This window comes from Capricornis sumatraensis, chromosome X, assembly GCF_032405125.1.
Source record: "Capricornis sumatraensis isolate serow.1 chromosome X, serow.2, whole genome shotgun sequence".
Lineage (NCBI taxonomy): Eukaryota > Metazoa > Chordata > Mammalia > Artiodactyla > Bovidae > Capricornis > Capricornis sumatraensis.
Window position 1 is genome coordinate 86050400 of NC_091092.1, and position 13192 is coordinate 86063591.

General features: G+C 49.3%; 2 protein-coding genes across 9 annotated transcripts; one reads left to right on the plus strand and one right to left on the minus strand.

Moving 5' to 3' along the window:
• The first annotated feature begins 155 nt into the window (after positions 1–155).
• On the plus strand, positions 156–5512 carry PQBP1 (polyglutamine binding protein 1). Of its 5 annotated transcripts, none has more exons than XM_068962340.1 (7): positions 156–267; positions 674–758; positions 2500–2611; positions 4382–4494; positions 4638–4916; positions 5113–5173; positions 5347–5512. In XM_068962340.1, exons 2-7 carry the CDS (start codon positions 692–694, stop codon positions 5501–5503), a joined length of 789 nt encoding a protein of 262 aa, XP_068818441.1. In that variant the 5' UTR covers positions 156–267; positions 674–691; the 3' UTR covers positions 5504–5512. The 5 variants fall into 5 exon arrangements, with proteins under 5 accessions (XP_068818441.1, XP_068818439.1, XP_068818442.1 ...); XM_068962338.1 differs by having other exon boundaries at positions 163–224; positions 5110–5173; XM_068962341.1 differs by having other exon boundaries at positions 185–267; positions 5110–5173.
• Positions 5513–5710: 198 nt separating this feature from the next.
• SLC35A2 (solute carrier family 35 member A2) lies at positions 5711–12951 on the minus strand. 4 transcript variants are annotated; one of them, XM_068962302.1, is made up of 5 exons: positions 12850–12951; positions 11267–11449; positions 8876–9027; positions 7179–7325; positions 5711–5917 (listed from the first exon to the last, which is right to left on the minus strand). In XM_068962302.1, exons 1-5 carry the CDS (start codon positions 12938–12940, stop codon positions 5744–5746), a joined length of 747 nt encoding a protein of 248 aa, XP_068818403.1. In that variant the 5' UTR covers positions 12941–12951; the 3' UTR covers positions 5711–5743. The 4 variants fall into 4 exon arrangements, with proteins under 4 accessions (XP_068818403.1, XP_068818401.1, XP_068818400.1 ...); XM_068962300.1 differs by having other exon boundaries at positions 5890–5917; positions 7179–7915; XM_068962299.1 differs by lacking the exon at positions 5711–5917 and having other exon boundaries at positions 6182–7915.
• Positions 12952–13192: the final 241 nt, after the last annotated feature.

A 13192-nucleotide genomic window follows, 5' to 3' on the forward strand; every position in this document is an offset into this window, starting at 1 on the left:
TATACAAGCGCCCGAGCTTTCCACCTATCCCAGGGCAACGGTTCTGTTGTTTCGCCAGACTTCAGACCAAAGCGCATTCTCATTGGCTAGGTAGGTTTGCGTCATCTTTTCACTGCGTGAGCGTCGTCACGTTACGTCTAAGCTCGGGGAGAGAGAAACTCATTCTGTGCTTTGGGAGAAGAGAGTCGTGTGGTCCTGGCGCTCATAGAGACGACGAGAGAGAGGTGGCCAGTTGGAAAGTCGTCCACTACTTGCGTAACTGTATTGGTAATTTGGGGTGGGTGCATTTTTGGGAGCTGGAGGAGGTGTTACACTGTGCTCCCCCATCCCAACGCTTTGGTTCCTCCCACCCAGCAGTCTTTGGGGGACGTTGGGTGAAACCATTTTGGGTAGTGGGGGAGCCGCGCATGGCCCCTCGGGCGATGGGCGGAGCCTGGGCCTAGGACGGGAACCCGGTGCTGCAGCCACTGGCCTGGGAGAGCAGAGTTGGTGAGAGTGTTGGTGATATTGCTGTTTACAACCCCTTCCACCTTTCAGCGGGTAGGGTCTGTTTCCCTCCTAGTGTAGATGGGGGTCCAGATTGAGTACATGCTGCGGGGAGGCGCTTGGTTACTCTTGTAACCAGATTCAGTCCTCATCTGAGCTGTTTTTCAGTCTGTCTGTCCTTCCGTAGGCCTGTCTGCCATCCGCTATGCCGCTGCCCGTTGCGTTGCAGACCCGCTTGGCCAAGAGAGGCATCCTCAAACATTTGGAGCCTGGTGAGAGAACTAAGAGAAGAGAGGCCTACCATGTGCCCGACTTGACAGGCACTTTGTTGTGGATACTGCCGCTTGATATCTAGCATGGGCCTATTGTGCACCAAGCAGTGGGGTGGCAGGCATTTCCTTGTTAACAATACGTGTTGAAAGTGAAAGAAAGTGAAAGTGAAGTCGCTCAGTCGTGTCCGACTCTTTGCGACCCCGTGGACTGTAGCCTACGAGGCTCCTCCGTCCATGGAATTCTCCAGGCAAGAATACTTGGACGGGAGTGGGTTGCCATTTCCTTCTCCAGGGGAATCTTCCCAACCCAGGGATCGAACCCGGGTCTCCCGCATTGCGGGCAGATGATTTAACCTCTGAGCTACCAGGGAAGCCCAACAATACGTGTTACTGACCCCTATTCCTATCCTATGAGGAGGAGGGGAGGTGGGGTGTGGAATAGACATTGCCTCTTTAACACTGACAGTTGATGTGTATTTTGGGGTCTTCTGTAGCCAAAGTTTAACCCATCAGTTAATTCCTGGAAGTGTAATAAGGATAGTAATAGTAAGCTGACACCTATGGCAGCCTCCTGTCGGCCAAGTATAGTCGCAGGGTGCTGATACTTTGTTCTGTAACATACTAGTAGGTAACATTATTTCAGACCTGCTGTGGAACTAGGCACTGTGTGAGTTGTCCATACCTTATTGTTCACCATGTCAATAGTTGACATGTATTTTGAGTCTTCTTAAGTGCTTATCATACACTGTGGTTAACAGTATATAAAGTAATGATAGGATCTATCATTTAGGCCTACTGTGCTGCTGTTGCTAGTATTTATACCTTATTTATCAATAATAGTAAAAGCTGGCATCTATTTTGGGCTAAGGTGTGCCAGGTACTAGAAAACTCATCTTATTTTCACTTTATTGATAAGTGACATCTATTACAAGCCTGTTGTATGCCAAACAAAGATCTTTGGTTATCAATAATATTGATAATGATACTGATATGGTATTTATTTTAAGGCTGTTTGCTACCAGGCCCTGTACTAACTGTATGTATCTTACTAACAATATTAATGATTGTAGCTGACATCTATTTGGGGCCTATTGTGTGACAGGCACTATGCTGTTGCTGACATACATTTAATTGTTAACTATATCCATGGGTGAAATCTGTGATAGGACTACTGAGGTCCAAGTACTCATACACCTTTCTTTATTCTGTTGATAGTAACTGACAACTATTGCAGGCATCAGGAACTGAACAGATTTAGAGAAGTGTTTGGATAAATCCCTTGCTGTCCAAACTTGCTAGTCAATATATAGGAGTCAGAAACCCCATATTTGCCATCTGTGGAAGCTGAATAGATTTGGACATATTTTTAGGTAAACCCCTTGCTGTTGAAACTCATTTTATTCAAATTTGCATAATACAGTGTCACATACTATTTGAACTCAGAAGCTGAATAAATATGGATACTTTTTTAAAAAAATGTATCCCTGTCTAAAGTCTGAAACCAGATAAGTTTGGGTAGTAGTTCCCATAAACAGATTTGAGTAAATTTTTTTGGTAAATCCTGATATTCAGATACTTGGATTTGGAACAGGAGCAGTATTTGCTCTGGCATGTGAGACCTGGCGTGCACACACACACACACAGTCCACGTGAATGTGAGTGTGTCTCTCCAGGCCCTGATTGCAGGATGGGAATCTCCCTGGTTCTTACTGCTGTCCTCTTCCCTTCCTTGTCCTGCCAGAACCAGAGGAAGAGATCATTGCTGAGGACTATGATGACGATCCTGTGGACTATGAGGCTACCCGGTTGGAGGGCCTGCCACCAAGCTGGTACAAGGTGTTTGACCCTTCCTGGTGAGCCTGATGACATGGGGGTGGGGAGGGAGAGCTAACTTCTGACTTCACCCTTCCTGTGCTATCCCTCAGTTCAGTTCAGTCACTCAGTCGTGTCCGACTCTTTGTGACCCCATGAATCGCAGCACACCAGGCCTCCCTGTCCATCACCAACTCCCGGAGTTCACTCAAACTCATGTCCATCGAGTCAGTGATGCCATCCAGCCATCTCATCCTCTGCCGTCCCCTTCTCCTCCTGCCCCCAATCCCTCCCAGCATCAGAGTCTTTTCCAATGAGTCAACACTTTGCATGAGATGGCCAAAGTATTAGGGTTTCAGCTTCGGCATCAGTCCTTCCAGTGAACACCCAGGACTGATCTCCTTTAGAATGAACTGGTAGGATCTCCTTGCAATCCAAGGGACACGCAAGAGTCTTTTCCAGCACCACAGTTCAAAAGCATCAATTTTTTGGTGCTCAGCTTTCTTCACAGTCCAGCTCTCACATCCATACATGACTACTGGAAAAACCACAGCCTTGACTAGACGGACCTTTGTTGGCAAAGAAATGTCTCTGCTTTTTAATATGCTATCTAGGTTGGTCATAACTTCCCTTCCAAGGAGTAAGCATCTTTTAATTTCATGGCTGCAGACACCATCTGTAGTCATTTTGGAGCCCCCAGAAGTAAAGTCAGCCACTGTCCAGTTTCCTCATCTATTTCCCATGAGGTGATGGGACCGGATGCCATGATCTTCGTTTTCTGAATGTTGAGCTTTAGGCCAACTTTTTCACTCTCCTCTTTCACTTTCATCAAGAGGCTTTTTAGTTCCTCTTCACTCTCTGCCATAAGGGTGGTGTAATCTGCATATCTGAGGTGATTGATATTTCTCCCGGCAATCTTGATTCCAGCTTGTGCTTCTTCCAGCCCAGCGTTTCTCATGATGTACTCTGCATATCAGTTAAATAAGCAGGGTGACAATATACAGCCTTGACGTACTCCTTTTCCTATTGGGAACCAGTCTGTTGTTTCATGTCCAGTTCTAATTGTTGCTTCCTCATCTGCATATAGGTTTGTCAAGAGGCAGGTCAGGTGGTCTGGTATTCCCATCTCTTTCAGAATTTTCCACAGTTTATTGTGGTCCACACAATCAAAGGCTTTGGCATAGTCATTAAAGCAGAAATAGATGTTTTTCTGGAACTCTCTTGCTTTTGCGATGATCGGTTGGATGTTGGCAATCTGATCTCTGGTTCCTCTGCCTTTTCTAAAACCAGCTTGAACATCTGGAAGTTCACAGTTCACGTATTGCTGAAGCCTGGCTTGGAGAATTTTGAGCATTACATTACTAGTGTGTGAGATGAGTGCAATTGTGCGGTAGTTTGAGCATTCTTTGGCATTTCCTTTCTTTGGTATTGGAATGAAACTGACCTTTTCCAGTCCTGTGGCCACTGCTGAGTTTTCCAAATTTGCTGGCATATTGAGTGCAGCACTTTCACAGCATCATCTTTCAGGATTTGAAATAGCTCAACTGGAATTCCATCACCTCCACTAGCTTTGTTCGTAGTAATGCTTTCTAAGGCCCATTTGACTTTACATTCCATGATGTCTGGTCCTGGGAAGAGGTAAATGGGGGCCAGTGGGGAAGAGATCTGGTGGGGGGGGCGGTCTTCCCTGTGGGGTCCTGGAATGGGGCAGGTATAGGCAGAGATTGGGGAGACGTGTTGAGGCTACAAGGAGAGCAGATCTGTGATGACATTCCTTCCCTCTCTTCCCCCTCCCCCCAACTGCCTCACAGCGGACTTCCTTACTACTGGAATGTGGACACAGACCTAGTGTCCTGGCTTTCCCCACACGACCCCAACTCTGTTGTTACCAAATCCACCAAGAAGCTCAGGAGCAGTAATGCAGGTCAGTTGGCCTCAGGGCCTTCTAGTGGATCAAGGAGGGGCGGGTAAGGTCAGAAGGCCCAGCCCAGGCAGGGGAGGCTGCTGGAGGCCAAGGCTGCTGGGTTCCGAGGTGGGAGGAGGATCACAAGGCTTTCATGTTCCCAGATGCTGAGGAGAAGCTGGATCGGAGCCATGAGAAATCAGACCGTGGCCACGAGAAATCGGACCGAGGTCATGAGAAGTCAGACCGCAGCCATGAGAAGTCAGAGCGGAACCATGAGAAGTCTGATAGGGACCGGGAGCGTGGTTATGACAAGGTAGATAGAGAGAGAGAGCGGGACCGGGATCGGGACCGCGGGTATGACAAGGCTGACCGAGAAGAGAGCAAAGAACGGCGCCACCATCGCCGGGAGGAGCTGGCTCCCTACCCCAAGAGCAAGAAGGGTAAGCTGGGGTGAGGCGGGGCGGGGAGGCACCAGGGGCCCACAGTGTAAGGAAACCCTCGCTTGGCTTCTCGTGAGTGCCAGGACCTGGGGCCTGGCAACCACATGCTCCACTTGTGGGGATGGAAGAGCTTGGTGACACGAGACTCCTTGTGCCCCTGTGGAAGACCCCACTCTGCTATGTACTTCCACAGCAGCAAGCCGAAAGGATGAAGAATTAGACCCCATGGACCCCAGCTCATACTCAGATGCACCCCGGTAAGTGACCACTCCTCAAGATCCCTTCCTTTTTCCTTGGCTCACTCCACCACTGATCATTCCTTTCTTCCTCATTATCTCCTTTCCTCCTTCATCATTTGTTGGGGGCGAGGGTGCCTGACACATTACGCATATTAGACATTTCCACCCCTGACCCTCTTATCACTCCCCAGGGGCACGTGGTCAACGGGACTCCCCAAGCGGAATGAGGCCAAGACAGGTGCAGACACGACAGCAGCTGGGCCCCTCTTCCAGCAGCGCCCTTACCCCTCCCCAGGGGCTGTTCTCCGGGCCAATGCCGAGGCCTCCCGAACCAAGCAGCAGGACTGAACCTCCCCCCACCCCCACCCCCACCCCCCCTGGGGTTTTTAATAAAAGCTTTTCAGTGGATCATGCCGATGAGACCTGAGTGCTTCCTTCTCTCTCTCACACTTTTGAGACTTCCCAACCCAAACCAGCAAGATGCAAAGCATGTTTTATTTACAAAAACTCACCTAAGAAATACTGTAGGGATAGTAGGGGCTGGAGGCTGAGGTGGTTGGGTCCTGTCTGGGCCCTCATTTAGTCATGTCAGCCCTGCATGGGAGGGGGTGGTGGGGACAGGGGATTCAGTGTCTGCTTCTCCCCACCACTAATACTGATCAGAAAGTTTGGTCCTGGCTGGGCCAGGGCAACAAGGAAGAGCGAGGCCAGGCCAGCGTCTTCAGTCCCAGCGGCTAGGAGCCCTTCACCTTGGTGAGCAACCTGTGGTGGGAACGGGAAGGAAAGAAAAACACAAGAGAGCTGGGGTGGGCTGGCAAGTGGGCATCCTGAGCAAGCGAGGGTGACTAGTGAGGCTGGTAGTCCAAGGTTAGTAACAGCCCACGTGGAGAGAGCAGGTCCCCTGGGTCAGAAAGCTACACGTGGACTAAATAAATACAATATCTTTATTTGGCATTGGGTATCCTGACATTTGTTCATTACAGTCCCTTAAAAAACAAACCAAAAAATCAGAACAAATTAATCAAAAATAAAGATCCAATGGCCCTATGTACATATAGCAAAGACAGCCCAGGCATCTCTCATGTGCAAGCACACGCACACACGCACAAACAGATGCACACACATACTCCCCACACACCCTGGGAGACAGTTAAGGGGTTAATAAGCTTTGGGGAGTGCAGGGGGGCAGGTTCCACATGTCAGCAATTTAAAGACACCCTTCCACATGAAGTAAGGGTGCCTCATACAGCCAGTGGGGTATCACAAGTGTGGTTCGCAGCTTTATTTTCCTCTCCGGATGTCTCAGAAAATAACCCTGCATCCAGCAACTTACAGTGTCTTTTCCATGAGACTAGGCCACTTCAAGGACCTCCCTTCTTTTTTCCCACACCCTGGATCATTCATCTGATTACACCACAAACCCCCAAACCACTTACAAACCAATGGCTCCTACTGCACCCTCCCCCTGAGTGGGCTGATGCAAAAATCTCAGCTCTCATCCCCCTTCCTCTCTCCCTAGGTGCTCATAAGAGGCCCTTTTTCAAGTCCCTGTGTCAGGGAAGCTGCCCCAAGGCCACAAAAAGACTGAGCTGCTAACATGATCCAGTGTAGTTACCAGGGAGGAGAGAAGGCCTCGAGCTATGGGAATCGGAACCCCACAGGTAGGCATCAGTCACTACTAAAGAGCTGAAGAATTTTTGTCCAGTTTGTCCCTACAAAGGTGGAGAGATTGCTGGGACTCTCCCAGGCTTGAGAGACAGGACACCTCTGGCTGAGGGGTTAGACTGGGGCAGAGGAGGCAGCTCTAAAAACCCCTGGCTACAAGGAAGGGTTCATGTGATGCCCTGCCCTAGTCCCACACCCTTCTGGAAATTTCAGTGACTTGGAAGAAAAAACCCTTCCAACCCCAGAGGAGCCAGGCCCCAGTGGCAACTTGAATCCTGCAGATGCCCAACACCCTCCACCCAGAGTCCCTCCCTGTCCCCCCCTCGCTGCCACCAGCCCTCACTTCACCAGCACTGACTTTGGCAGAAAGGGCTCCGTGCTGAGGTCTCCGTGGTGGGAAGACAGCTGTGGTGGCGGTGGCTGCCCGGGAGGCTGCTGGTGAGTGCAGGGACCGGAGGTGGGGGCAGAGGCAGAAGCTATGGCTTTGGCTGCACCTCGGGGCAGGCTGTAGAGGTAGACGGCACCGATGACCAGCCCCGCACCCAGGGCAAACAATGGGTCCACATGGAAGCCAAAGAGGCGGATGGAGGCAACAGTGGACAGCACAATGGACAAGGAGGTGGCAAAGCCCTTGAGGATATTGTCAGCATACTTGACGACAACAGCCACCAGGAGCCCACCAAAGGCCTGGTTGAGCACCACACCCCAGACGGCAGGTGTATACCCAAAAAAGAATCCGCGGTGGGCTACAGCTGTGCCCTCAGCCCACCAGAGCCCCACCAGGCCCAGGGCTGTGCCAAAGAGGCCCAGCTGCAGGTTGCGCAACCACACGGAGCCTGAGCTGCCTTTGAGGATCTTCTCAAAGTAGACACCGGCAAAGCCTGAGGAGAGACAGGAAGCCACCACAGCCGCTAGGCCCACCCCAGGGTTCTGATCCAGTGGCCGTGGACCCCCGCCGCCAGCTTGCTGTGCCTGGACAATGGCGACGCCAGTGAAGAGGAGCAGCAGGGAGGCCCATTGCAGCCGGGAGAGGCTGCGGTTCAGCATGAGCACGGAGAACAGTGCTGTGGTCAGGATCTTCAGCTGGTACGTCACCTGTGAGCAGCATGCAGAAGGCACTGAGGGCTGATCCCAACCCCAACATGTGCACATGGGGGATGGCGCCCACTGTGGGCCCCCAGGCACAGTGGAGGCACAGGGCAGAGTAGATGATCGTAGAAACAGCAAAGATATCCAGGCGCTGGCCACTAACTGGGATGCGACTACATAGCTCTGAGGTGCCTCCCAGAAAGTACACAGGAGGATGGCTGTGCAAGGATGCCCAGACCACAGCTAAGTCCACATTCCAACCCCGTGTCCCAGCTGTGTGAAATGGGAGGAAGCACTTGCCCTGAGTCCTGACATAATCATCTGTAAATACAACTGATATATTTGAAGTACCTCACACAGCAGGTAACCAATGAATTGTAAACATTCTGATGAGGGAGGTCTTGATAAATATATTGATAAAAAGGAACCCGTACATATTGATACAAATGAATCCGTTATGAAATAACATCAGTAAACATTTACATAGAGGCTACTGTGTGTGCCAGGTGCGGGTCTAAGCAGTTCACATGAATTCATTTAATCCTCACATAAGAAGTGTACTATTGCAATGTCCAATTTAAAGATGAGACAGAGAGGTTAAGTGACTTGCCCAATATCACACAGCTGGAAAGCAGCAGAGCTGGGATTTGAACCCAGGCAGCCTGGCGCCAGAATCCAGGCTCTTTAACCAATTAAAGAGGCCACCTGTAAATAGCCTAAAGCTCATCACCAACCAAGGGCTCTTCACAGATATCATTTCTTTTAATCATTCCAGCATCCCAGTGAGTAGCTATTATTACCATTTCCCTTCCCAGTTCTCACAGATAAGGAAACTGAGGTTGAGGAAGAGCCAAGGACATTCCATTCCACAGGAGACACAGCCCCTGCACTTTGCAGTACTTCCTCCCCAAACATCCTATATCCCCCACCCCAGCCAGTTCCTCTAGGGCTGGGCTTTGGGCTCACCTGGAAAGTGGCAGCTGGCAGGTTGGAGATGGCAACATACTGGAGGTTATTCTGCAAGGTATAGATGAGAGAGGGCACTGCAAGCTTGAGTGTGTCCATGTACTGCACCAGGACAGCCTCATGGAGGAAAAGAACCAGGTGCTTCACGTTACCTAGGTGGAGGGAAGAGAGCCCTTTTTAGCACTGACTACCAACAGATGGGGATCCTCTAAAGGACAGGAGTGGGCCTGGTCCTGTGTCTCCCCACTACACTGACTTCCTGAGGGCTAGAATGAGGTCTGTGCTCAGTTTCTCTACAGCACAATGTCTCCAGCAAGCCTTTTGGATACTCAGTCTGGGAACCACAGTCCATATTTCATCACTCATCTTAGAGCCCACCTCCCTGGCACAAAGCCCCAGGGCAAGCCCTCAGTGCAGTGTGTGCAATGAAACTATCAGCACTAACTAGGAGCTTGTGAAGTAGATGCTCTCGGATGGTGGGTGGAAGGCTGTTTACCAAGAGGGATTGTTTCAGACTGAGCTTTTAGACTTTTCCTAGATCCTTCCTAGCCTGAGAGCCACCTGAGAGCAGGGGCAATCTTCCACTTGGCCACTTCTTTCCGTCAGCCTCCCACACACCAAGCATTTGCCCCTGTCAAATGGAAGAATGCAGGCTTAACTATGAAGCAGAAAGTCTGGCTGGGATCTGCTCCAGTCAATTCATGAGAATACTTTTCTATATAATAAGACCTTTACAAATCTCACCCCACTTTTTTGCAGCTCAACTTTTAAGGCTCAGCTAAGTATCCTTCCTCAGGGAAAACCCCACAACCACTGTACATGGTTATTGCAGGAACTCCTGATGTTCATTCACAAAACCCTGTCCTTGCCCTTCATGGCATTAAGTCCCAGGAGTAATTATTGATCTCTAACCCCTTACACATATCCCCTGCACCCAGGGGTTTGGGTGTTCAAAAATGTCCAAGTATTAGGAAGGTAACATGGTATACATGCTATATATTTCACACACCACACATGTGGGGCTACACACCATAATCAAGCTCATTCATATTTCTGCAGTGACTCATGGACAAATTCATGCCAGATGAGAAAACTGAAAATAAAAAAAATTGGGTGGGGGACAGGCTGAAATAGATAAGAGATGAAAGCCTGTGATTAACCTGTAGCTGTTTCTCCCTGTCTAAAATATGAGCCCCCTGAGGGCAAGATGTATGTCTCCATCACTAAAATGTTCACCTCCACAAGCCAGAAGAGAGCCTGCCACACAGTGTTCACTCGAACCTTCTCAGAATCAATCAAGAACACAGGAGGTTAGTACCTAAACTGTTGCCTCCCAGTGTCCTGGAGCTAACAAATGGGTGAGAATGTTTTCTTCAGTGTAAATACCTAAGGCAGAGCCACATGCGAGGCCTTTATAGAGAAATGACTGGGCAACATTTTAAAGAAGAAGGCCTTTAGGGAGGTGTTTAAATTAGTAAATAAATCCAACAACTTAGGAAATACACAGGACAGAAGAACATGTGAAATGAGACCACTGGGAGGCACTCAGCAAAATTCAAGCTACCCAAAGTCTATAAGACAAATGATCCAGTTTCTTCAACAAATTAACTGCAGAGAGAGAAAAAAAAAAAAGAGTTGAGAGGGAATCTAGAAATAGCAGACCCAGAAGACACCAACCAATTACAAAGCACTGACTTTATATAAACCTGACTCAAACAAAGTTTTTAAAACTTTTATGATATTTGAGAAATCATTACAAATTTGAATGCTGACTGGGTATATGATTGTTAACTTTAAAAAGTATTAATTTTTTGATGTATGACTTCTAGATATTGCAGTTATTTTTCTAAATGTAACAAAATATTTACTCAAGATAGTTAAGAGGGAATTAAAATAATTCTTCATGTGGAACATATTTCAATATAACATGGTGCGGGTTAGGTAAACAGACACATAGATTGGTAGTGAGTGGATAATCACTGATGATTATCTATTTAATTGCAGAGTGGCCATGAGATGATAATTGTTGAATCTGTGTGATAGGACATAGTTATTATTTTCTCTGATTTTGTATTTGAAATTCTCCATAAAGAAAGAGAGAAATCAATAAACCATTATGTAAGGGTCACCTGCTACCTTATAGGAACAGACTATCTCCCTCCTTCAGTGTTTATGGGCCAGTTCCTGGGGAGTTAGGGGTATAAAAATGTGGATGCAGCTACTCAGAGCTGGAGGTACAAGGCAGCCAAGCTGCACTTCCACAGTTGCCAGGAATTTTCATAGACACAGAAATACTCCCCCAACAAACCCTCCATGTGGGTTCAGGCACACACACAAACACACAGAGTACCCTCCACAGACTCCAATGCAGCCCCTCTCCCTGGCTCATACCCCTCTTCTGTGCGAAGAGCAGCAGCAGGCAGGTGAGACCTTTGAGCACTTCAGCCATGACCACAGCAGTGGTGGCAAAGAAGCGGTCCCCAGGCAATGTGCGGGCGTAGCGGATGCTGAGGATGAGGGAAGCATTCTGGACCACCAGCACGGCTAGGGATATGTATTTGAGGCGCCGGTGAGCTGTGGGGAATGGAAGGAGCAAGGGGGAAGAAGGGGTCAGAAGCTGTTGTGGCATAACCACACCATCACTCTCCCCTCTCCTTTATCAACCAGGATCCTCCTAGCCACCAGTACTTCCTCCTTCTGCCTGCCTATCCTAACCCATGTGGGTCCGATCCCTACGCCAGCTTCCACTGCTTCAGCCACAGGCAGGAAGAGCCAAAATGGGAGAAGTAGGCCTCACCCTGTTCAGCCTATACCTGGAATCCTTGCTGAGGTGTTGGGAAATAGGTGGGGCAGCCTATTTCCGCCTCAGCCCTCTCTCTTCCTCTCCTGGGTGAGAAGCAACCCTGCCCTGGGCAGAATACCAACTGCTTCCTCGACATTTATTGAGTGCTTACTGGGTGCCTATCACTGGGATAAGGGATTTATATGGATCACCTCAACAGAACCCTACACAGCTCTGATCTCTAAAGGAACTATCAGTATTCTCATTTTACGGATGAACAAGCCAAAGATTTAGGAACTGTCTTTCTTTTATCTAAATTATTCTATTCTCTCACATTCAGAATGGTCTCTCCAACCCCTCCCTCCTATGATGACTGATTCCTCCCTGACCCAGAATGGTCTAACAAATATAAGAAATTATTCTTCCACTGTCCAAAGGATTGAACACCATAGAATAAATGGTTTCTCCACTAACAATGGTCTGGGTCCTTTAACAATATAAGGAAATATTTCCCCATACACCAATCATCCTTCCACCACCGCATACCCCTACCTCCAGCCAAGGAATTATCGCTTGTCCTACTCACAATCAATTCTCCTCGCTATAAGGAAGGGCCTGACACCCTCGGAATGTCCTTTCTCCACCATAGAAGGAAAACTGTATGTTCACTGCAATATACAATGAACTACCTCCATTAGGAAGGGACCCCCAGAACGTTCCTCTCCCCATATAACAGGCATCGCTATCTTCAAAATGTACTAAGTCCTATAAGGGAGAAGCCGCCCCACCCTAACTCACAATACCCCCTGTCCCTTTACAAGGAAGAAACCACTACCCTCTCTTCTGTAAGGAAAAACTGTCCCGCTCTCAGAATAGTGTCTCCCGTGTATAAGGACGGAACCCCCATACACACACCCTGAGAATGGTCTCAGCGGTCTTAGCCTCTTTAAAGTGAAATACCCCTCTCCAACTCAGAATGGTCTCTACACTCTATTTGCAGAAAGGACCTCCATACCTTGCCCGGAATGGTCTCTGCCCCGCCCCCAAAACCCACTTCCTCCCCTCTACCCCCAACACACATAGGTTGGTCCATACGGGATGCTCCCTCTCGCCTTAGTGAAGGATCTTCCTAATCCCCCAGAGATCCCGACCTCCGCCGCGCCGCTGACCGCTCAGCCACAACCTGTCTCACCCGCACTCGAGGTCCCAGGCTCCAACGCCCCTGCGGAGACAGCCCCTGGCCCGGCCGTCGCGGTGGAACCACCAGACCCAACAGCTGCCATGTTGGCATCTGCCTGGCCCGTCCCCTCGGCAACAGCCGGTCACTTCCGCATTCGTCATTTCCGCTTCCGGGCCTCCTAAGTTGGGGTGGGGCGAGCGAGAGGCTGACCGCGTCGTTGGCTCTCCTCGTCCGTCCTGACCGCTAGTTTTAAGAGCGGCCTCAGAATTTCCAAATTCCACGCGGATCCGGAGACTGGGCACGTAGCCGGCTCAGTTTCCCGCCGTCTTTACAGAACCTTTGGCTCATTCCCGTT

What these genes read in the sequence shown, in the direction of transcription:
- PQBP1 (XM_068962338.1), top strand. Translation starts at nt 692, where the DNA reads ATGCCGCTGCCCGTTGCGTTGCAGACCCGCTTGGCCAAGAGAGGCATC. An exon ending in AAGGTGTTTGACCCTTCCTG is followed by an intron (nt 2,612 to 4,381) that starts GTGAGCCTGATG and finishes ACTGCCTCACAG; the next exon opens with CGGACTTCCTTACTACTGGA. An exon ending in TCATACTCAGATGCACCCCG is followed by an intron (nt 5,174 to 5,346) that starts GTAAGTGACCAC and finishes ATCACTCCCCAG; the next exon opens with GGGCACGTGGTCAACGGGAC.
- SLC35A2 (XM_068962300.1), bottom strand. Translation starts at nt 12,940, where the DNA reads ATGGCAGCTGTTGGGTCTGGTGGTTCCACCGCGACGGCCGGGCCAGGG. An exon ending in GCCTGGGACCTCGAGTGCGG is followed by an intron (nt 11,450 to 12,849) that starts GTGAGACAGGTT and finishes CATTCCCCACAG; the next exon opens with CTCACCGGCGCCTCAAATAC. An exon ending in TGCCAGCTGCCACTTTCCAG is followed by an intron (nt 7,916 to 8,875) that starts GTGAGCCCAAAG and finishes TGCTGCTCACAG; the next exon opens with GTGACGTACCAGCTGAAGAT.